This window comes from Anomaloglossus baeobatrachus, chromosome 9 (assembly GCF_048569485.1).
Source record: "Anomaloglossus baeobatrachus isolate aAnoBae1 chromosome 9, aAnoBae1.hap1, whole genome shotgun sequence".
In the NCBI taxonomy this organism is placed as follows: Eukaryota; Metazoa; Chordata; class Amphibia; order Anura; family Aromobatidae; genus Anomaloglossus; species Anomaloglossus baeobatrachus.
In genome coordinates this window covers 37209598-37232165 of record NC_134361.1, presented here as the reverse complement: position 1 = coordinate 37232165, position 22568 = coordinate 37209598, and the positions used below count along the sequence as shown (strand labels likewise).

At 48.7% G+C, this 22568-nt stretch overlaps 1 protein-coding gene across 1 annotated transcript; it reads left to right on the top strand.

Moving 5' to 3' along the window:
* Window positions 1-10949: 10949 nt before the first annotated feature.
* CCDC97 (coiled-coil domain containing 97) lies at window positions 10950-20791 on the top strand. Its single transcript, XM_075322558.1, has 5 exons — window positions 10950-11046; window positions 13465-13947; window positions 16289-16540; window positions 17118-17244; window positions 20188-20791. The coding sequence occupies exons 1-5, from the start codon at window positions 10962-10964 to the stop codon at window positions 20345-20347; spliced, it is 1107 nt and encodes a 368-aa protein (XP_075178673.1). The 5' UTR covers window positions 10950-10961; the 3' UTR covers window positions 20348-20791.
* Window positions 20792-22568: the final 1777 nt, after the last annotated feature.

Here is a 22568-nt window from a genome sequence, read left to right as displayed (position 1 = left end):
TGGAGGCGGTTCCGTTTGCGCAGTTTCATCTGCGTCCTCTTTATTGGGACATTCTCCGCCAATGGGACGGGAAGTCAACATCCCTGAACAGGAAAGTATCCCTTTCACAGACGGCCAAGGACTCTCTGCAATGGTGGCTTCTTCCCACCTCTTTATGACAGGGAAGATCCTTCCTACCACCGTCTTGGGCGGTGGTCACGACAGACGCGAGTCTCTCAGGGTGGGGAGCGGTTTTTCTCCACCACAGGGCTCAGGGATCGTGGACTCAGCAGGAGTCCACCCTTCAGATCCATGTTCTGGAAATCAGAGCAGTGTATCTTGCCCTCCTAGCCTTCCAGCAGTGGCTGGAAGGAAAGCAGATCCGAATTCAGTCGGACAACTCCACAGCGGGGGCATACATCAATCACCAAGGAGGGACACGCAGTCGGCAAGCCTTCCAGGAAGTCCGGCGGATTTTGATGTGGGTGGAAGCCACGGCCTCCACCGTATCCGCAGTTCACATCCCCGGCGTAGAAAACTGGGAAGCAGACTTCCTCAGTCGCCAGGGCATGGACGCAGGGGAATGGTCCCTTCACCCGGACGTGTTTCAGGGAATCTGTAGCCGCTGGGGAAGGCCGGACGTCGACCTAATGGCGTCCAGGCATAACAACAAGGTCCCAACCTTCATAGCACGGTCTCGCGATCACAGAGCTCTGGCGGCAGACGCCTTAGTGCAAGATTGGTCGCAGTTCCGGCTCCCTTATGTGTTTCCACCTCTGGCACTCTTGCCCAGAGTGCTACGCAAGATCAGATCCGACTGCAGCCGCGTCATACTCGTCGCCCCAGACTGGCCAAGGAGGGCGTGGTATCCGGATCTGTGGCATCTTACGGTCGGCCAACCGTGGGCACTACCAGACCGACCAGACTAAAGGCCCTGTCACACACAGAGATAAATCTGCGGCAGATCTGTGGCTGCAGTGAAATTGTGGACAATCAGTGCCAGGTTTGTGGCTGTGTACAAATGGAACAATATGTCCATGATTTCACTGCAACCACAGATCTGCCAAAGATTTATCCGTGTGTGTGACAGGGCCTTTACTGTCCCAAGGGCCGGTTTTTTCCATCGGAATTCTGCGGCCCTGAACCTGACTGTGTGGCCATTGAGTCCTGGATCCTAGGGTCTTCAGGATTATCCCAAGGGGTCGTTGCCACCATGAGACAGGCTGGGAAGCCCACGTCCGCTAAGATCTACCACAGAACGTGGAGGATATTCTTATCCTGGTGCTCTGCTCAGGGAGTGTCTCCCTGGCCATTTGCATTGCCTACCTTTCTTCTTTCCTGCAATCTGGGTTAGAAAAAGGTTTGTCGCTCGGCTCCCTTAAAGGGCAAGTCTCGGCACTATCCGTCTTTTTTCAGAAGCGTCTAGCACGACTTCCTAAGGTGCGCACGTTCCTGCAGGGGGTCTGTCATATTGTACCCCCGTACAAGCGGCCGTTAGATCCATGGGATCTGAACAGGGTACTAGTTGCCCTCCAGAAGCCGCCCTTCGAGCCTCTGAGGGAGGTTTCACTTTCTAGACTATCACAGAAAGTGGCTTTTCTGGTAGCGATCACATCTCTTCGGAGAGTGTCTGAGCTAGCAGCGCTGTCATCCAAAGCTCCTTTCCTGGTCTTCCACCAGGACAAGGTAGTGCTGCGCCCCATTCAGGGTTTCATCTTAATCAGGATATCTCTTTGCCTTCTTTTTGTCCTCATGCAGTTCATCGGTATGAGAAGGATTTACATTTGTTAGATCTGGTGAGAGCACTCAGAATCTACATTTCCCGCACGGCGCCCCTGCGCCGCTCCGATGCACTCTTTGTCCTTGTCGCTGGTAAGCGCAAAGGGTCGCAGGCTTCCAAAGCCACCCTGGCTCGATGGATCAAAGAACCAATTCTTGAAGCCTACCGTTCTGCTGGGCTTCCGGTTCCATCAGGGCTGAAGGCCCATTCTACCAGAGCCGTGGGTGCGTCCTGGGCATTGCGACACCAGGATACGGCTCAACAGGTGTGCCAGGCAGCTACCTGGTCGAGTCTGCACACTTTCACCAAACATTATCAGGTGCATACCTATGCTTCGGCGGACGCCAGCCTAGGTAGAAGAGTCCTGCAGGCGGCAGTTGCCTCCCCGTAGGGGAGGGCTGTCTTCGCAGCTCTAACATAAGGTATTTCTTTACCCACCCAGGGACAGCTTTTGGACGTCCCAATCGTCTGGGTCTCCCAATGGAGCGCCGAAGAAGAAGGGAATTTTGTTACTTACCGTAAATTCCTTTTCTTCTAGCTCCTATTGGGAGACCCAGCACCCGCCCTGTTGTCCTTCGGGATTTTTGGGTTTTTTCGGGTACACATGTTGTTCATGTTGAACGGTTTTTCAGTTCTCCGATGTTACTCGGAGTGAATTTGTTTAACCAAGTTATTGGCTTTCCTCCTTCTTGCTTTTGCACTAAAACTGGTGAGCCAGTGATCCCACTGGGGGTGTATAGCCAGAAGGGGAGGGGCCTTACACTTTTTAGTGTAATGCTTTGTGTGGCCTCCGGAGGCAGTAGCTATACACCCAATCGTCTGGGTCTCCCAATAGGAGCTAGAAGAAAAGGAATTTACGGTAAGTAACAAAATTCCCTTCTTTCTGTCAGTCACAGTCGATAGAGCGCCGACTCACACAGGAATGCTGTATTTCTGCTAATCAGAGCTGTATAGCTCTGATCAACAGGGATGCACAAGCGATCAGACTGCTGATCCTTATAGCTCTCAAGGGGACAAGTAAAATAAATACAAAATGTAAAAAAAATAAATAAAAAGTTCAAATCATGCCTCATTCGCCCCACTGAAAATAAAACAGTTAAAAAATATACACATATTTGATATCTCAGAGTTCAGAAATGCCCGATCAATAAAAATATAAAATCAATTAATCAGATCGGTAAATGGTGTAGCGAGAAAAAAATCCAAATGCCAAAATTATGTTTTTGGGTCGCCACAAAATTTTTAAAAAGATCCAATAACGGGCGATCAAAAAGTAGCAACTACATAAAAATTGTATAATTGAAAACACCAGCTCAAGACGCAAAAATATTAGGAGTCACTGGGCCTCACATCCCAAAAAATTAGAACACTACGGGTTTCATAAAATGGCACCAAAAGCACAATTTTTTTTTTAACAAACTTCTGAATTTTTTTTAACCCCTTAGATAAAAGTAAGAGTATACCTGTTTGGTATCTATGAACTCGGCATCATACTGACATGGTAGTTTTACAATATAGTGAACATGGTGAATAAAATAACCCAAAAACAATCGTGCAATTGCACTTTTTTTGCAATTTTATGGCACTTGGATTTTTTTCCCTGTTTCCTAGTACAATATATGGTAAAACTGATGATTTCACTCAAAAGTACAATTTGTCACGCAAAAAATAAGCCCTTATATGGCAAGATTGATCGAAAAATAAAAAAGTTACGGCTCTCAGAAGAAGGGGAGAAAAAAAACAAACAAAAAAAACCCGGAAAATCGGGGTGAAGGAGTTAAATTTCGAGTACTATAATACTATGACAAAAGTTTATGAAGTCAATATGAATAACAAAACTGATAGCTGTCAGTGAATGGCACTCAGCAATACGTCTGGCACATGTACATGGAAAGAACACATTAAACTCCGGGGGGGGCATCATTTTACTGCAAGGGGTGTATGTAATTATACTCCAGGAGGCGGTTATATCACAATAAGGTAGTGTATGAATATACTCAAAAAGGGGATAATGATTATAGTCAAAGGGATGGGGGACATTGTTCTATGATTATACTCCACTCTAGGGAGGGGGCGTTATTTTATGATTATACTCCATTAGTGAGGAGTTTTACTCTATTATATTCCAGGGGAAGGGGGGGGGCATTATTTTATGATTGCTCTCCATGTGAGGGGAGTGTTATCCTATGATTATACTCCAGTGGGGGAGGGGGCATTATTATATGATTATAATCTCTGTGGGGGCGTTATGCTATGATTATATATTAGTGTGGGGAGGGTGTTATTGTATAATTATACTCCAGTGGGGGAGGGGGCATTATTATATGATTACAATCTAGTGGGGGAGGGGGCATTATATGATTATAATCTAGGGAAGGGGCTTAAGGCCCCGTCACACTAAGCAACATCGCTAGCAACATCGCTGCTAACGAACAACTTTTGTGACGTTGCTAGCGATGTTGCTGTGTGTGACATCCAGCAACAACCTGGCCCCTGCTGTGAGGTCGTTGGTTGTTGCTGAATGTCCTGGGCCATTTTTTAGTTGTTGCTGTCCCGCTGTGAAGCACAGATCGCTGTGTGTGACAGCGAGACAGCAACAACTAAATGTGCAGGCAGCAGGGAGCCAGCTTCTGCGGAGGCTGGTAACCAATGTAAACATCGGGTAACCAAGAAGCCCTGTCCTTGGTTACCCGATATTTACCTTTGTTACCAGCCTCCGCCGCTCTCACTGTCAGTGCCGGCTCCTGCTCTGTGCACATGTAGCTGCAGGACACATCGGGTTAATTAACCCGATGTGTGCTGTAACTAGGAGAGCAAGGAGCCAGCATTGTGCGCTGCTCCCTGCTCTCTGCACATGTAGCTACAGCACACATCATCGGGAAATTAACCCCATGTGTGCTGTAACTAGGAGAGCAGGGAGCCAGCGCTCAGTGTGCGCTGCTCCCTGCTCTCTGCACGTGTAGCTCCGTGCGGTGGTAACCAAGGTAAATATCGGGTTGGTTACCCGATATTTACCTTAGTTACCAAGCGCAGCATCTTCCACGCGGCGCTGGGGGCTGGTCACTGGCTGCTGGTGAGCTCACCAGCAACTTGTGTAGCGACGCTCCAGCAATCCCTGCCAGGTCAGGTTGCTGGTGGGATCGCTGGAGCGTCGCAGTGTGACCTCTCACCAGCAACCTCCTAGCAACTTACCAGCGATCCCTATCGTTGTTGGGATCGCTGGTAAGTTGCTTAGTGTGACTGGACCTTTACATTCTGATTATATGAAAAGGGAACAGTGTAATTAAGGAGGTGTAGGTAGGTTTAAACAATGATGGGTGTCAGTGACTATACTGCAATGTAGCTCCTATGTAGGTCGTTCATACACACTTCACCTCTTGCAGTAAAATGACCCCCCCCCCCCAAACTCCAGGAACAAAATATACACCACTTGCAATAAAATGTCCCTGTCTCCACCTTTCATGCACAGCTATATGCAGTTATTCCCCCTTACTGATAGCTCTGTTTTGGAGTTACTTGGAGGGCACTGTGGCCCCCTCTACATCCCCCTGCCCTGCTCAGTGACCTTACTCTCACAGCTGCCATCGTCCTTCTATCACAGCCTGCATCTCTCATGGACGGTGCAGGCTCTAGCTGCATCCACAGCAGCAGAATGGCCGGTGACACATCAGAGACGATGAATTTCCCGCCCCCACAATCCTCTCGGGCAGATAACAGCCGCGGCAGAGAGGAAACTGAAAATCAAAATGACATCTGTCTCCCTGCACCGCCCCCCTCTGGAGCCTGGCGGACGGCACCCTGTGCAACTGCACTACTCACATATAGATAAAGCCAGCTATGATCATGGGGGCCGCCAACACAGGGAGCCGAAGACAGATGGTGGTGGGGGCCCCCTTGAAGGCTCTTGTGGTGGGGGCCCCTGGGCGGCAGCCCCGCCTGCCCTGCCTATAATCCGGCCCTGCGTCCATCCGAGCATCAACTGCTTATTTCGAGTACAGTGCCCCGCTCATCACTAGTTACGAGTACCGAGCATGGTAGTGCCCGCTCATCACTAGTTACCAGTACCGAGCATGGTAGTGCCCCGCTCATCACTAGTTACGAGTACCGAGCATGGTAGTGCCCGCTCATCACTAATTACCAGTACCGAGCATGATAGTGCCCCGCTCATCACTAGTTACGAGTACCGAGCATGGTAGTGCCCGCTCATCACTAGTTACGAGTACCGAGCATGGTAGTGCCCGCTCATCACTAGTTACGAATACCAAGCATGGTAGTGCCCGCTCATCACTAGTTACGAGTACTGAGCACCCGAGCATGGTAGTGCCCGCTCATCACTAGTTACGAGTACCGAGCACCTGAGCATGGTAGTGCCCGCTCATCACTAGTTACGAGTACCGAGCATGGTAGTGCCCGCTCATCACTAGTTACCAGTACCGAGCATGATAGTGCCCCGCTCATCACTAGTTACGAGTACCGAGCATGGTAGTGCCCGCTCATCACTAGTTACGAGTACCGAGCATGGTAGTGCCCGCTCATCACTAGTTACCAGTACCGAGCATGGTAGTGCCCGCTCATCACTAGTTACCAGTACCGAGCATGGTAGTGCCCCGCTCATCACTAGTTACGAGTACCGAGCATGGTAGTGCCCGCTCATCACTAGTTACGAGTACCGAGCATGGTAGTGCCCGCTCATCACTAGTTACGAGTACCAAGCATGGTAGTGCCCGCTCATCACTAGTTACGAGTACTGAGCACCCGAGCATGGTAGTGCCCGCTCATCACTAGTTACGAGTACCGAGCACCTGAGCATGGTAGTGCCCGCTCATCACTAGTTACGAGTACCGAGCATGGTAGTGCCCGCTCATCACTAGTTACGAGTACTGAGCATGGTAGTGCCCGCTCATCACTAGTTATGAGTACCGAGCATGGTAGTGCCCGCTCATCACTAGTTACGAGTACTGAGCATGGTAGTGCCCGCTCATCACTAGTTACGAGTACCGAGCACCTGAGCATGGTAGTGCCCGCTCATCACTAGTTACGAGTACCGAGCACCTGAGCATGGTAGTGCCCGCTCATCACTAGTTATGAGTACCGAGCATGGTAGTGCCCGCTCATCACTAGTTCGAGTACAGAGCACCTGAGCATGGTAGTGCCCACTCATCACTAGTTACAAGTACTCAGCACCCGAGCATGGTAGTGCCCGCTCATCACTAGTTCGAGTACAGAGCACCTGAGCATGGTAGTGCTCGCTCATCACTAGTTACGAGTACTGTGCACCCGAGCATGGTAGTGCCCGCTCACCACTAGTTACGAGTACCGAGCACCTGAGCATGGTAGTGCTCGCTCATCACTAGTTACGAGTAATGAGCACCCGAGCATGGTAGTGCCCACTCATCACTAGTTACAAGTATTGAGCACCTGAGCATGGTAGTGCCCGCTCATCACTAATTACGAGTACCGAGCATGGTAGTGCCCGCTCATCACTAGTTACCAGTACTGAGCACCTGAGCATGGTAGTGCCCGCTCATCACTAGTTACGAGTACCGAGCATGGTAGTGCCCGCTCATCACTAGTTCGAGTACAGAGCACCTGAGCATGGTAGTGCCCGCTCATCACTAGTTACCAGTACTGAGCACCTGAGCATGGTAGTGCCCGCTCATCAATAGTTACCAGTACTGAGCACCTGAGCATGGTAGTGCTCGCTCATCACTAGTTACGAGTACCGAGCACCCGAGCATGGTAGTGCCCGCTCATCACTAGTTACAAGTACTGAGCACCCGAGCATGGTTGTGCCAGCCCATCACTAGTACCGAGCATGGTAGTGCCAGCCCATCACTAGTTCGAGTACAGAGCACCTGAGCATGGTAGTGCCCGCTCATCACTAGGTACGAGTACTGAGCACCTGAGCATGGTAGTGCCCGCTCATCCATAATTTTCACAAATCCCGATTTTCCTACCAGAATCCCCCTTTATAAGGATTTGTAAACCATCCCCTACAATAATGGCTCATGCCATGCACATGACCGATCCGTTTGTCCTGGTCAGTTCCTGTTTTTTGCAGACCCACGGACAGGACCATATTTTCAATGTCTTTTGTGTAGGATCGGATGGAACATAGAAGCACTTCCGTGTGCATCCGATCCTACAAAAAACCACATCGGATGCAACATGTCTGTTCCGTTATTACGGAACATGTCCTATTCTGTTCCGTAATAATGGACCGTGATTCAATACAAGTCAATGGGTCCGCAAAATCCCCGGAATCCGCAAGGAAGCACTTCCGTGTGACCTCCGTCGGGTGCCCGTGCCCTCTGTGTCCCGCTCCCCCGCCAGCCCCATGGCTGCTTGCACAGCAGTGTGTCAGCATTTGCCCGCACTGCAATGTCAGCATTTGCCCGCAAGGCAGTGCGAGCAGCCGCTGGTTTGATGAGTGTTGCCGTCAGGAGGTCAGTAAAGTTCATTAATTGTGGTGATGAAGTCCTGCCCTCCTGATATCACCGCTCATCACTGACTGACGCATTCTCACATCTTTTCTCGCGGGTGGCCTGAGACTGTGACTAGCGGTGATGTCACAGGCTGCTCGCGAGAGGTGATCTGAGAACGCGGTGGGCATAGAAGTCAGTGACGAGCGCTGCCGTCAGGAGTGCAGAGGCTTCCATCACCGCAGGTAATGCACATCGCTAAACTCCCGAAGTCAGTGCTGGTCATGCCCTGCAGTGACCTGGGCTGACCTCATGATGTTAGCTCGGGTCACTGCACTGCTCTCCCAGCCAATGGGGAACGTTCTGTTCTTCATTGACTGGAACAGTGACTATGGTACGGATCGTCATGGGACCTCCTTATTGGATTACGCCGGACCCGGATTTGTTTTTATTGTTTAATAAATTGGTGAAAGAGGGAATGTGTTGAGTTTTTTTCCCCAAATAAATTATTATTTTTTTTTTTTAAATTATTGACTGGGTTATTGATGTCGGGTATCTGATAGAAACTATAAAATGCATACAGCTGCACACTGAAAAAGCCAAAAATTACAAGGGAAAATATGGCACTGTTACTGCAAAAGAGAGATATTTAGTTTATGTATTGGCCAATACATAGACGCCGTGACATCATAACCCCAGGGCTTGATGCTAGGTGACATTACACATCTGGTATCAACCCAATATATTACCCCGTTTGCCACCGCACCAGGGCATCAGGATGAGCTGGGGCAAAGCTCCAGGATTGGCACATCTAATGGATGCGCCACTTCTGGGGCAGCTGCGGCCTGCTATTCTTAGGTTGGGGAGGGTCCAAGAACCGCAGATCTCCCTAGTCTGAGAATACCAGACCACAGCTGTCCGCTTGACCTTTGCTGGTGATCCAAATTGGGGGGGGGGCCCACGTTTTATGTTTTAAATTATGTATTTAATTTAAAATAACAGTGTGGGGTGCCCTCTGTCTTGGATTACCAGCCAAGGTAAAGCTGCCAGCTGTGGTCTGCAGGCTGCAGCTGTCTGCTTTACCCGAGCTGGCTACAAAAAATAGGGGGGGACCCCCCACGTCATTTTTTTTATTTTAAATTTAAATTATTTATTTTTTTGGCTAAATACAAGGCTAAGCACCCTTTAGTGCCACATGAAAGGCACCAAAGGGTGCAAGATTACAAAATGCTGGGGAGTGGGACATTACATGTCTTTCCCATCTATTATCTATCTATCCCTCTAGCTATCCCTCCATTCATTTATCCATCCCTCTATTTATCCCTCTATCTTTCTGTCTCTCTATCCATCCCTCTATCTTTATCTAGCTATCCATCTGTTTATGTATCTAGCTGCTTCCGTGTTTTGCGGTCCGCAAAGAAAAATGGAAGACAAACGGATGACACACGGCCTGTATATGGAACGGATGTCACACTGATGCATCCATGAAAAATACGGACCTTGTTTTGCGGACCGCAAAAACGGACCGGTCATGTGAATGTAGCCTTAAGGAAACTTCCTGATCACAGAGACTTCCGCAAACCCCTGTAAAATTACTGACTGGGTTAGTGATGTCAGGTATCTGATAGACGCCGTGACATCAGAACCCCAGGGCTTGATGCCAGGTGCCATTACACATCTGGCATCAACCCCATATATTACCCCGTTTGCCACCGCAGCAGGGCATCAGGATGAGCTGGGGGCAAAGCTCCAGGATTGGCACATCTAATGGATGCGCCACTCCTGGGGCAGCTGCGGCCTGCTATTCTTAGGTTGGGGAGGGTCCAAGAATAAGAGGGTCCAAGAATCGTGGACCTCCTTAGTCTGAGAATACCAGACCACAGCTGTCTGCTTTACCTTGGCTGGTGATCTAAATTGGGGGGGACCCCACGTTTTATGTTTTAAATTATTTAATTTAAAATAACAGTGTGGGGTGCCCTCTGTTTTGGATTACCAGCCAAGGTAAGGCTGCCAGCTGTGGTCTGCAGGCTGCAGCCGTCTGCTTTACCCGAGCTGGCTACAAATGATAGGGGGAAACTTTCAATTCTTGAATTCCCCCTGTAAGGCCATGTCTATATGGAGGATTTTACAGACCTACATTCTCGTGGATGAAAATTTGCAAGACCTCACACTGTAAAGTGTAATTGATCTTAATATCGTTCACTGCGATCCTACGACGGGGAAAGGTAGTGACAGTGCCTGATTACCAGATTTTCTGGATTAGGATAAATCCACAGGAAACAGATTGTGTATATACTCAAAATGCTGGTTTTGTTGCAAATTTCATTTTTTTGCGGATAAAAAAAGTCAAGAAAATGGCCAGGAATAAAGAGGTTTATCAAAACTGATGCAGGTACACAAAAATGGAGGCGTCTCCCATAGCAACCAATCAGATCCCAGCTTTCATTTATTAGAGGTCCTTTTGTAAATGAAAGTCACGATCTGATTGGTAGCTCAATGTTTCCTTTACACAAGGGAGAAATACTAAAAGGAAAAACATGAGTAATGTATTTTATATTTTAATAAACTTGCCAGGTAAAAACTAAAACTGGCAAAGATTGGGGTGAGGTAATAGTATATGATTTACTGATATAAAATCACCAACAAGACGAGACCCAGCGGCCGCGGAGGAAATGGGAGTAGCAAGGTGGCGCCGGCTTAGCTATATCATTTCCTGGGTGTAGCAAGATGGCCGCTGTCGAACTTCCGGTTATATAAGGGCAACATCCGGGTGGAGAAAGATGGCGGCGTCCAGGCCGGCCTGTCAGGAGGTGGCTGAGAAATTGGACTCAGAAGCAAAAAATAAAGAGAAGAAGGAGACAGACGGTAAGTGAGGAGCTCAGGCCTCACCATGGAGGGTGGAGCCCAGGAAGCGGCGGACACTGCAGAAGTATGGAGAAGTGTCCTCGCACATAATGTATCCTCCATAGGAGTCCAGATACATCCACTTGTGTGGAGGATGGAGCAGCCTTCATGGGGCTGAGGGGAAGATTCGAGCGTCACATCTATAGTACACCGAAATTAGGGAGCTTTAATTTCACACTGGCCACCAGGGCTTCATTAGTGTCCTGCTACCTGTCATTCCAGGAGGTTTCCAGCACTGTCCTTATCATCTGAGACAGGGTTACAGTGACTGATTACACCTCTATATTTACAGTAGATACTAGAGTATTGATACTAGGTGATGTCACAGCTCACCTCCTGCTGATAACATCTCTATATACAGTGAATAATACAGGATCCACTGTTCACTATAGATGTCACAGCTCACCTCCTCCTATACAATGACTGATAACACCTCTATATACAGGAGATCACACAGGAGCCGCCATTCACAATCAGTAATATCGGCTCACTTCCTTCCCCTGTACTATGACTGATCACACCTCTAGTAGATAACACTGGATACACCATTCACAATAGGTGATGTCACAGCTCACCTCCTCCTTCTGGACAATGACTGATAACACCTCTATATACAGCTAATAACACAGGACCCAGTAATCACAATAGGTGATATCACAGCTCACCTCCTCCTGTTCAATGATTGATAACTCCTCTATATACAGCTGATAACACAGGATCCGCCAGTCACAATTGATGCCACAGCTCACCTCCTCCTGTACAATTACTGATAACACCTCTATATACAGTAGAGAACACAGGATTCACCAGTCACAATAGGTGATATCACAGCTCACCTCCTCCTCCTGTACAATGACTGATAACACCTCTATACACAGTAGAGAACACAGGATTCATCATTCACAATAGGTGATATCACAGCTCACCTCCACCTCCTGTAGAATGATTGATAACGCCTCTATATACAACTGATAACACAGGATCCAGTAATCACAATAAGTGATATCACAGCTCACCTCCTCCTCCTGTACAATGGCTGATAACACCTCCTATATACAACTGATAACATAGGATCCAGTAATTACAATATGTGATATCACAGCTCATCTCCTCCTTCTGTACAATAGCACAACCAAAGAGAAACAGGGGCAAAGCAGTCATTGACCCATGACTGCTTTGCCCCTGTTTCTCTTTGGTTGTGCTTATGTATACTGGGTGCAGTCACAATAATATGGTAAAATTGGTCGTACATCTTGTCCTTTTTTGTTTGATCCTTCTGTACAATGACTAACACCTCTATATACAGTAAATAACAAGGATTCACCATTTACAATGGCTGATATCACAGCTCACCTCCTCCTCCTGTGCAATGACTGATAACACTTCTATATACAGTAGATAACACAGGCTCCACCATTCACAATAGGTGATGTCAGTTGTATATAGAGGTGTTATCACAGCTCACCTCCTCCTGTACAATGACTAACACCTCCTATATACAGTAAATAACAAGGATCAACCATTCACAATAGGTGATGTCACAGCTCACCACCTCCTCCTGTATAATGACTGATAACACTTCTATATACAGTAGATAACACAGGCTCCACCATTCACAATAGGTGATGTCAGTTGTATATAGAGGTGTTATCACAGCTCACCTCCTCCTGTACAATGACTAACACCTCCTATATACAGTAAATAACAAGGATCAACCATTCACAATAGGTGATGTCACAGCCCACCACCTCCTTCTGTATAATGACTGATAACACTTCTATATACAGTAGATAACACAGGATCCACCAGTCGCAATAGGTGATGTCACAGCTCACCACCTCCTCCTGTATAATGACTGATAACACTTCTATATACAGTAGATAACACAGGATCCACCAGTCGCAATAGGTGATGTCACAGCTCACCTCCTCCTCCTGTATAATGACTGATAATACCTCTATATATAGTAGATAACAAAGGATCCAACAGTCACAATTGGTGATGTCACAGCTCACCTCCTCCCTATCGTGTACATTGACTGATAATACCTCTATATACAGTAGATAACATAACACAGGATTCACCATTCACAATGGCTGATGTCACAGCTCACCTCCTCCTGTACAATAGAAAGGGTCGGTGTCTGTTCTTTGCTGATATTGTACTTGTATTTCTTGAGAAACTACAGCACATTAAGCTCAGTGATCAGTGTGAAAATTGGGGGCCGATAGCGGACTGTGTAGGGGGCTTATTAGAAATGGGGACGCTTGATGTCCCTCTCACCTCCAGGCTGTGGTTGTCCTCGCAGGCCGGGGCTGGAGGCTGCACCACAGACGACTCCTCATGACACTTTCTGACTTCATCTGTTTTTTGTTTAAGATGTCGGATCAGAACCTTCTGCGGAGGCTGAGAGCCAAATAACACAAGAAGACGACGAGATGGACATCCGCCTAGACGATGGCAGAGTGCTGGCCAAGGCCCTGAAAGTGGCCAGGTGTTTGGGCAGCCGTGAGGACCCCATAAGTCAGGCGCCGGCCCCCGTCACCGGCCGTCTGTTGGATATGTTTACTGAGATTGGCACAAGCCAGGTGCCCATCCGCAGCCAGCAGATCGGAGAGCCCGAGTTCAGCCACGAGCAGAAGATGGCGATGCTCCTGGACCTCTACAAGACCAAGCCTCTCGTCTTCCTGGAGCGTTTCCGGAAGGTTCTGAAGGAAGAACATCTGGACTGCTTCAGCCACTTGTCTGGTGACTACACCGCCGACTTCTACTTCAAGGAGATCCGCAAAGCCTCGCTGAAGAAAGTCCATCACACGCGGGTCCGGAACAAGAGGTACGCCGCCCTGCAGCAGCTGATCTCAGGTACGACGCCCGCCGCCACTCACCGCTCCTACATAGGACAATGGCAGGGACTGCGGAAAACCTTCTATCTCCAGGGACCGCTGCAGACAGTCACTGATTACCCTGCAGCAGCTTCTGTATGTACAGTGTAACCTCAGTTTACGAGTAACTTGGTGTGCAAGTATTTCACTATACGAGCAAAGCTTGCTGTACATTTGTAACTCTTTACGAGCAAGCTATGCTGTACGAGCAAATACTCACCGCACACACTTCCGGGTCTGTAATTTCACCGCGCTCTAACCTGCTGTTGCAGTCCGCACGAGCCCACACGCACAAACCCACACAAACACGCACATATTATGCTCACCTTACTTTCTGTTCCATCGCCGGCCTCCTGGTTCTTGTAGTTCGCCAGTACAGCATATGTATCGAGTATGGAGGAACTTCTGCTGTCAGCCGCTACCCAAATGCAGTGCGCTGACCAATCACAACAAACGCGCACGCACAAACACACGCACAAACGCTCGTACGCACAAACGCACACATAAACGCTCGTACGCACAAACGCACGCACAAACAAACGCACGCTCGTACGCACAAACGCACGCACATATTATGCTCACCTTACTTTCTGTTCCATCGCCGGCCTCCTGGTTCTTGTAGTTCGCCAGTACAGCATATGTATCGAGTATGGAGGAACTTCTGCTGTCAGCCGCTACCCAAATGCAGTGCGCTGACCAATCACAACAAACGCGCACGCACAAACACACGCACAAACGCTTGTACGCACAAACGCACGCATAAACGCTCGTACGCACAAACGCACGCACAAACAAACGCACGCTCGTACGCACAAATGCACGCACATATTATGCTCACCTTACTTTCTGTTCCATCGCCGGCCTCCTGGTTCTTGTAGTTCGCCAGTACAGCATATGTATCGAGTATGGAGGAACTTCTGCTGTCAGCCGCTACCCAAATGCAGTGCGCTGACCAATCACAACAAACGCGCACGCACAAACGCTCGTACGCACAAACGCACGCATAAACGCTCGTACGCACAAACGCACGCACAAACAAACGCACGCTCGTACGCACAAACGCACGCACAAATGCTCGTACGCACAAACACACGCACAAATGCACGCACAAACAAACGCACGCTTAAACGCACGAACAAACGCACGCACACACAAACACACACACATTATGCTCACCTTACTTTTCCCTGCCGCCCATGACAGCACCACATGAGGAGAATAATCTCCTCATGTGGTGCTGTCATGGGCTATTGAAAATCCCATTACCGGTGAGTAATTAAGATTTTCCGTTCCATCACTGGTCTCCTGGTTCTTGTAGTTCGCCAGTATAGGATGTGTATCGAGTATGGAGGAACTTCTGCTGTAAGCCGTTACCCAAATGCAGTGCGCTGACCAATCACACCAAACACGCACGCACAAACACACACATAATATGCTCACCTTACCTTCCGTTCCATCGCCGGCATCCTTCTTCTTGTAGTTCGCCGCTACAGGATATGTATCGAGTAACCATCGCGACGATAGAGGAACATCCACTGTCTTCCGCTTCTCAAAGGCAGCGCACTGACCAATCAGAGGCAAGCAATGATGCCTTTGACGGCAGCACTCTGGCAGCGGAAGGTCCAGCATCGGTTGCGATGGTTACCCAATACACATTCTGTACCGGCATACTACAAAAACCATGAGTTCGGCGATGGAACAGAAGGTAAGGTGAGCATAATCTGTGTGTGTGTCTGTGTGTGTGTCTGTGTGTGTGTCTGTGTGTGTCTGTGTGTGTGTCTGTGTGTGTGTCTGTGTGTGTGTCTGTGTGTGTGTCTGTGTGTGTGTCTGTGTGTGTCTGTGTCTGTGTGTCTGTGTGTCTGTCTGTGTGTCTGTGTGTCTGTGTGTCTGTGTGTGTCTGTGTGTGTCTGTGTGTGTCTGTGTGTGTGTGTGTGTCTGTGTGTGTGTGTGTGTGTGTCTGTGTGTTTTCTGTGTGTGTGTGTGTTTGTGTTTGTGCGTGTGTGGAATGGCACAATAGGGGACCAGGATGGGACATTGCAGAAGTTGTGGAACGAATTGTCTGAGCTTGCATTATTTCCTATGGGAAATCTTGCTTTGCTAGACGAGTGACTTGGTTTACAAGCACACTCCCAGAACGGATTGTTCTCGTAAACAAAGGTTCCACTGTATTGTCTTTCGGTGCCCAAGCAGAAACAAGGCGCTCCGCCCACTCCCTTTAAGATCCTGATGTGGCACTACAGACTCGCATCTTGTGATAGTGAATGCGTTTGGTGTGACTTGTAAATCCTCGCTGCTGACGTCTTCTCTCTTCTTTCTTCCAGCCGGGGAATATTTCAGCGACGAGCAGATGCGAGCCCGGGACCCCCTGATGTACGAGCACTACGTGGGCCAGTACCAGAGCGAGGAGGAGATCATGTCACAGAACAGCCGGGACATGGCGCAGGCGACCTCTCTGTCTGACGTCCTCCTCAACTCGTGCGAGGAGCAGTCCCTACAGAGGAGGCTGGAGGCCCAGCGGGAGATGGAGCATAACTGTGAGGAGGAGGAAGAGGACGAGGACAGTGAAGAGCAAGGTAAAACACACATCCCATAGTGCTTCAGGGTGGACGCTATAGAGAGCGTACCTCTCCTTCAAAAAAAAACAAAACAAAGCATGGTCTCCCCTTGTATGCCCCTTATAGGCCGGGTACACATATCCGGCTTTTCGCCGGTTTGATGGAAGCGGCGCACGCCAGTACAGTGTATACAGTACACTGGCAGCGCAACAAGCGCCGGTCACATGCTGTCATGTGACCAGAGCATGTCACCCAGAAGTTGCGGCGCTGCCATTGTACTGTATCATACTGTACTGGCGTGCGCCGCATCCGGCGAAAAGCTGGATATATGTTCCCATCCTTACTGTTTGAACTCTCTTTTTGAGTGGGTGGCTCTACTAAAGGTCAAAGGGTGATAAATACAAAAAAGTCAAGTTCCAGCATTCTGTCAGCCCTATAGGTGCTGGAACGTCCTTTCTCCTATATATGACTTCTTAACATTTTAGCAGAGCGGTATCACACAGAACAGCACACGATGTGTTCAAAAACTGACTTTAACCCTTTTAGGTTTTGCACCTGCCTTTAAGTATTACTTACGGGGTCCTTTATCCTCCAGAGTCTGAACTCCAGTCTGATGATGAGCAGGAGGTGGACACCGAGGAAAAGGCTCTGATGAGGGAAGAGTTCGTCAGCCGAATGCATCGGAGGTTTCTGGATGGAAAAGATTGGGATTTCGACTACAGGTAAGTGATGGGGGGGGGATTCATCAGAATCCGCACTAGAGAGTGATTGATTTACATACGGCAACAAAGGAAAGTCTCATTTACTTATTAGATGTTGGGCACTGGCTGTGCGCCCCCCACTGGACCGTGCATGTTCCTGCATGACCATGGCTGCCCCCACACACATTTCATATGACCTCCCTTCACTGTGGATGCACTATGGAATCCGATTTTCAGCAGTCGGACCCCCTCAGATGTAACATTTAACACTAGAAGTCCCAGAGAGGGGTCATTTGACATTTCTACCATTGGAACCCTATGGAGCTCGAAATTCCTGAGACTTCTAGTGTTAACACTTAACCAAAGTGTAGGTGATAAATATTCACAGCTGGAATATCTGCTCCCTCTCCTTTCTTTTATTAACCCATCTGTTGTGGTTGTATGTTGCAGGCTCGAGAACAGAGCCCGCTTCATATACAGACCCTTAAAGGGAACCCGTCACCACTTTTTTGGCCTATAAGCTGCGGTCACCACCACCGGGCTCTTATATACAGCATTCTAACATGCTGTATATAAGAGCCCAGGCCGCTGTGACAACATAAAAAACACTTTATAATACTTACCTAACAGTCACGCGGTGGGCCTAATGGGCGTCTCCGTTCTCCGGAGCCGGCACTTCGTCTTTCGGCCATCTTCGTCCTCCTTCTGACTCCTGTGTGCATGACGCGTCCTACGTCATACACACTCGCCGATCCTGCGCAGGCGCACTACAATACTTTGATCTGACCTGCTCAGGGGCAGGCGAGTGAATGCCGGCGAGTTTGGATGACGTTGGACCCGTCATGCACCGCTGCTAGAGAAGGAGATCAAAGATGGCCAAAAGATGCGGCGCCGGGAACTGGACAACGGAGACGCCCATTAGGCCCACCGCGCAACCGTTAGGTAAGTATTATAAAGTGTTTTTTATGTTATACCCCCGGCCTGGGCTCTTATATACAGCATGTTAGAATACTGTATATAAGAGCCCGGTGGTGGTGGCCACAGCTTATAGGCTACAAATCTGGTGACGGGTTCTCTTTAATAGCAGTGATCAGAGGCAGCTCCAATCACTGCTGTTTTGCTCTTATATTTCACTGTGCATGTCTTACAGTGACATGTAATTGGTCCAACTGTTCCAGTGCACCCCGAGCAACGCAGTTGCAAGTGGTTGTGACAGCTGGGGACTTCAATTAGACTCTCGGCATCATCATATTTGCACTTTCTGAAGCTCAGCCACCGGCTGGGCTTCATAGATCATCACTTCTACAGTGGTATTGCAGTATACACTGTGTGCAGAATTATTAGGCAAATGAGTATTGTGATCACATGATACTTTTTATACAGGTCGTCCTACTCCAAGCTGTATAGTCTTGAGAGCCAACTACCAATTAAGTAAATGAGGTGATGCATCTCTGTAATGAGGAGGGGTGCGGTGTAATGACATCAACACCCTATATAAGGGGGGCTTAATTATTAGGCAACTTCCTTTCCTTTAGCAAAATGGGTCAGAAGAGAGATTTGATGGGCTCTGAAAAGTCCATATTGTGAGATGTCTTGCAGAGGGATGCAGCAGTCTTGAAATTGCCAAACTTTTGAAGCGTGATCACCGAACAATCAAGTGTTTCATGGCAAATAGCCAACAGGGTCGCAAGAAGCGTGATGGGCAAAAAATAACTGCCCATGAATTGAGGAAAATCAAGCGTGAAGCTGCCAAGATGCCATTTTCCACCAGTTTGGCCTATTTCAGAGCTGCAACGTTACTGGAGTATGAAAAAGCACAAGGTGTGCCATACTCAGGGACATGGCCAAGGTAAGGAAGGCTGAAAACCACCACCTCTGAACAAGAAACATAAGATAAAACGTCAGGACTGGGCCAAGAAATATCTTAAGACTGATTTTTCAAAGGTTTTATGGACTGATGAAATGAGAGTGACTCTTGATGGGCAGATGGATGGGCCAGAGGCTGGATCAGTAAACGGCAGAGAGCTCCACTCCGACTCAGACGCCAGCAAGGTGGAGGTGGGGACTGGTATGGGCTGGGATCATCAAAGATCAACTTGTGGGACCTTTTCGGGCTGAGGATGGAGTGAAGCTCAACTCCCAGACCTACTGCCAGTTTCTGGAAGACAACTTCTGCAAGCAGTGGTACAGGAAGAAGTCGGTATCGTTCAAGAAAAACATGATTTCCATGCAGGACCATCACATGCATCCAACTACTCCACAGCGTGGCTGGCCAGTAAAGGTCTAAAAGATGAAAAATAATGACATGGCCCCCTTGTTCACCTGATCTGAACCCCATAGAGAACCTGTGGTCCCTCATAAAATGTGAGATCTACAGGGAGGGAAAACAGTGCACCTCTCAGAACAGTGTCTGGAGGCTGTGGTGGCTGCTGCACGCAATGTGGATCGTAAACAGATCAAGCCACTGACAGAATCTATGGATGGTCGGCTGCTGAGTGTCATCAGAAAGAAAGGGGGCTATATTGGGCACTCATTTTTTTAGATTTAGTTTTTGCATGTCAGAAATGTTTATTTCTAAATTTTGCGCAGTTACTGTATATTGGGTTACCTGGTGAAAATAAACAAGTGAGATGGGAATATATTTGGTTTTTATTAAGTTGCCTAATAATTCTGCACAGTAATAGTCACCTGCACAAACAGATATCCTCCTAAGATAGCCAAATCTAAAAAAAACCCTCTCCAACTGCCAAAAATATTAAGCTTCTGGGTTGATTGAGAACATAGTTGTTGATCAATAATAAAAAAAAAATCCTCTAAAATACAACTTGCCTAATAATTCTGCACACGGTGTAAAACAAGACTTCATGCGGCTGCGGGGGCAGAAAAATATAATATGGGGGTTCTTTGGTTCTTGGGAGGAAAAATGGAAATGATGTTGATCGTGTGTCTTGCGTTTCTCTTTAGTGCTGTCGACGATAACCCGGACTTTGATAACTTGGACATTGTCAATCGGGACGAAGAAGAGCGTTACTTCGATGATGACAATGATGAAAGCAAAGATGAGATGGAAGAAGAAGAAGAGGATGAGCGGGTGAACGGGCCGGACAGGGACGGCGCTGAGTGATTATATCATCCTCCTCCACCAACTATTAATACATGGGCAGGAACAAGCACAGGGCCGATGAAGCTGCAGAACTGAGTCTATGCATCTGTCCGGCCACTGGATGGCAGCACACACCCGCGTCTGCGATCGGCCGCTCCGTAGTTGAGGTATTTTGGACTTTTCGCTGTTTTTGTCGCATTCACAATCGTTTCACAGACAATATCTGAACGTTTCAATGAGAAAAATGACTGGTCACAAGATGTACAAAAGACACTGGTTTAAAAATTTGTTTTATTGTTTTTTTATTACATTCTTCATGTTGTAAGAGGCAGCTGCGGTCATCTCCCGTTAGGAAACGGCGAGGATCCGCTTCTTCTGCGGCCTCTTTAATACAATTTCTACTTGTGGAAAAGGAAAAGAGCAAATAATAAAAAAAAAGTTGGTTTGGTAAGTGATGTTTTGAAGGTCTGTCCGTATACCCATCCAAATTCTTTGTATTGGAAAGCTGTGTGACGACTGATGGGACCACCCCAATGTCCCCCAGATGTCCCATAGGCATAAAAACTGCTAGAATGATCAAAGATTGCACTGGGCGCTGGCGCATCGCTCTGTGCAGAATGAGGTTGTTGCGGTCTGCGTGATATACAAATTGCAAAATATGTAAATGATTATTTTTTAATAGGTTACTTGTGGTGACGACTTGCTTCATAAGCACATTTACCTATGTGGAGGCAACTCACTCAAGTCTTGGGGCCGCTCGTCCGGTCTTGGGGCCGCTCGTCCGGTCTTGGGGCCGCTCGTCCGGTCTTGGGGCCGCTCGTCCGGTCTTGGGGCCGCTCGTCCGGTCTTGGGGCCGCTCGTCCGGTCTTGGGGCCGCTCGTCCGGTCTTGGGGCCGCTCGTCCGGTCTTGGGGCCGCTCGTCCGGTCTTGGGGCCGCTCGTCCGGTCTTGGGGCCGCTCGTCCGGTCTTGGGGCCGCTCGTCCGGTCTTGGGGCCGCTCGTCCGGTCTTGGGGCCGCTCGTCCGGTCTTGGGGCCGCTCGTCCGGTCTTGGGGGCCGCTGGTCCGGTCTTGGGGGCCGCTGGTCCGGTCTTGGGGGCCGCTGGTCCGGTCTTGGGGGCCGCTGGTCCGGTCTTGGGGGCCGCTGGTCCGGTCTTGGGGGCCGCTGGTCCGGTCTTGGGGGCCGCTGGTCCGGTCTTGGGGGCCGCTGGTCCGGTCTTGGGGGCCGCTGGTCCGGTCTTGGGGGCCGCTGGTCCGGTCTTGGGGGCCGCTGGTCCGGTCTTGGGGGCCGCTGGTCCGGTCTTGGGGGCCGCTCGTCAGGTCCTGGGGCCGCTCGTCAGGTCCTGGGGCCGCTCATCAGATGTCGCTGCCGTGTAGCCACATTTTTGGTGTCTATGTTCCCTGCTGGCATGCTCTCCTATAGAAGAATACTGCCTCTATAGTGACACCTATAGATATGTATCCCATTAGTCCACGTCTGGTGCCATCCTGGGATATCGGCCACAACTGGAGCAAGAACCATCTACAGATAATTCGGGAATTGCTGGATTATCATGGCTGCAGGTCAGTGATGATTTTTGCAAATTTTCACCACTAAGCGAACAAGACATTTACAATGTTATAGATATTTTCATAAACTGGAGACCATATGGTGAAACTGCTCTCGGCTGGTGGTTACTGGCACCTAGAGAATCAGAGTAATATCTTCTCCCAGTAGAGAGGAGGCGGCGGCGGCTTGTTTTACTGGTATTCGTGCCGCCCGACGCCTCCATAAACTGTGTTCCAAAGTTGCATGCTGGGCCAAGGAATTTAAGCTGGGAAGAACATCGACGGAAGATGAACATCGTGAAGGACGCCCATCCACGTTCCTCAATGAAGAAAACGTGAAAAAAGTTTAAGAAGTTGTATTGGCAGATGGAAGAGTGACTATCAGGCATGTAGCGGAGGTCACAGGGATCTTATGGCAGTATTCAAAGAATCCTTGCAAAAGAATTGCATATGAGAAAAGTCTCCGCGCGTTGGGTGCCAAAAATTTTAACCGTCGAGCAAAAGAAGAAATGAGTTGACATTTCAATAGCAAATCTCGAAAAGTTCCAAGCAGACAAGGAGATTTTTTTTTTTTGTCACGTTTTTTTGACCATGGACAAGATCTGGATCCACCACTTTGATCCCGAAACTAAACAACAATCGATTACATTGAAACGAGCCGACGAACCGACGCCGAAGAAATTCAAAGTGTCAAGCT

What these genes read in the sequence shown, in the direction of transcription:
- CCDC97 (XM_075322558.1), top strand. Translation starts at nt 10,962, where the DNA reads ATGGCGGCGTCCAGGCCGGCCTGTCAGGAGGTGGCTGAGAAATTGGAC. An exon ending in CCTGCAGCAGCTGATCTCAG is followed by an intron (nt 13,948 to 16,288) that starts GTACGACGCCCG and finishes TCTTTCTTCCAG; the next exon opens with CCGGGGAATATTTCAGCGAC. An exon ending in GATTGGGATTTCGACTACAG is followed by an intron (nt 17,245 to 20,187) that starts GTAAGTGATGGG and finishes GTTTCTCTTTAG; the next exon opens with TGCTGTCGACGATAACCCGG.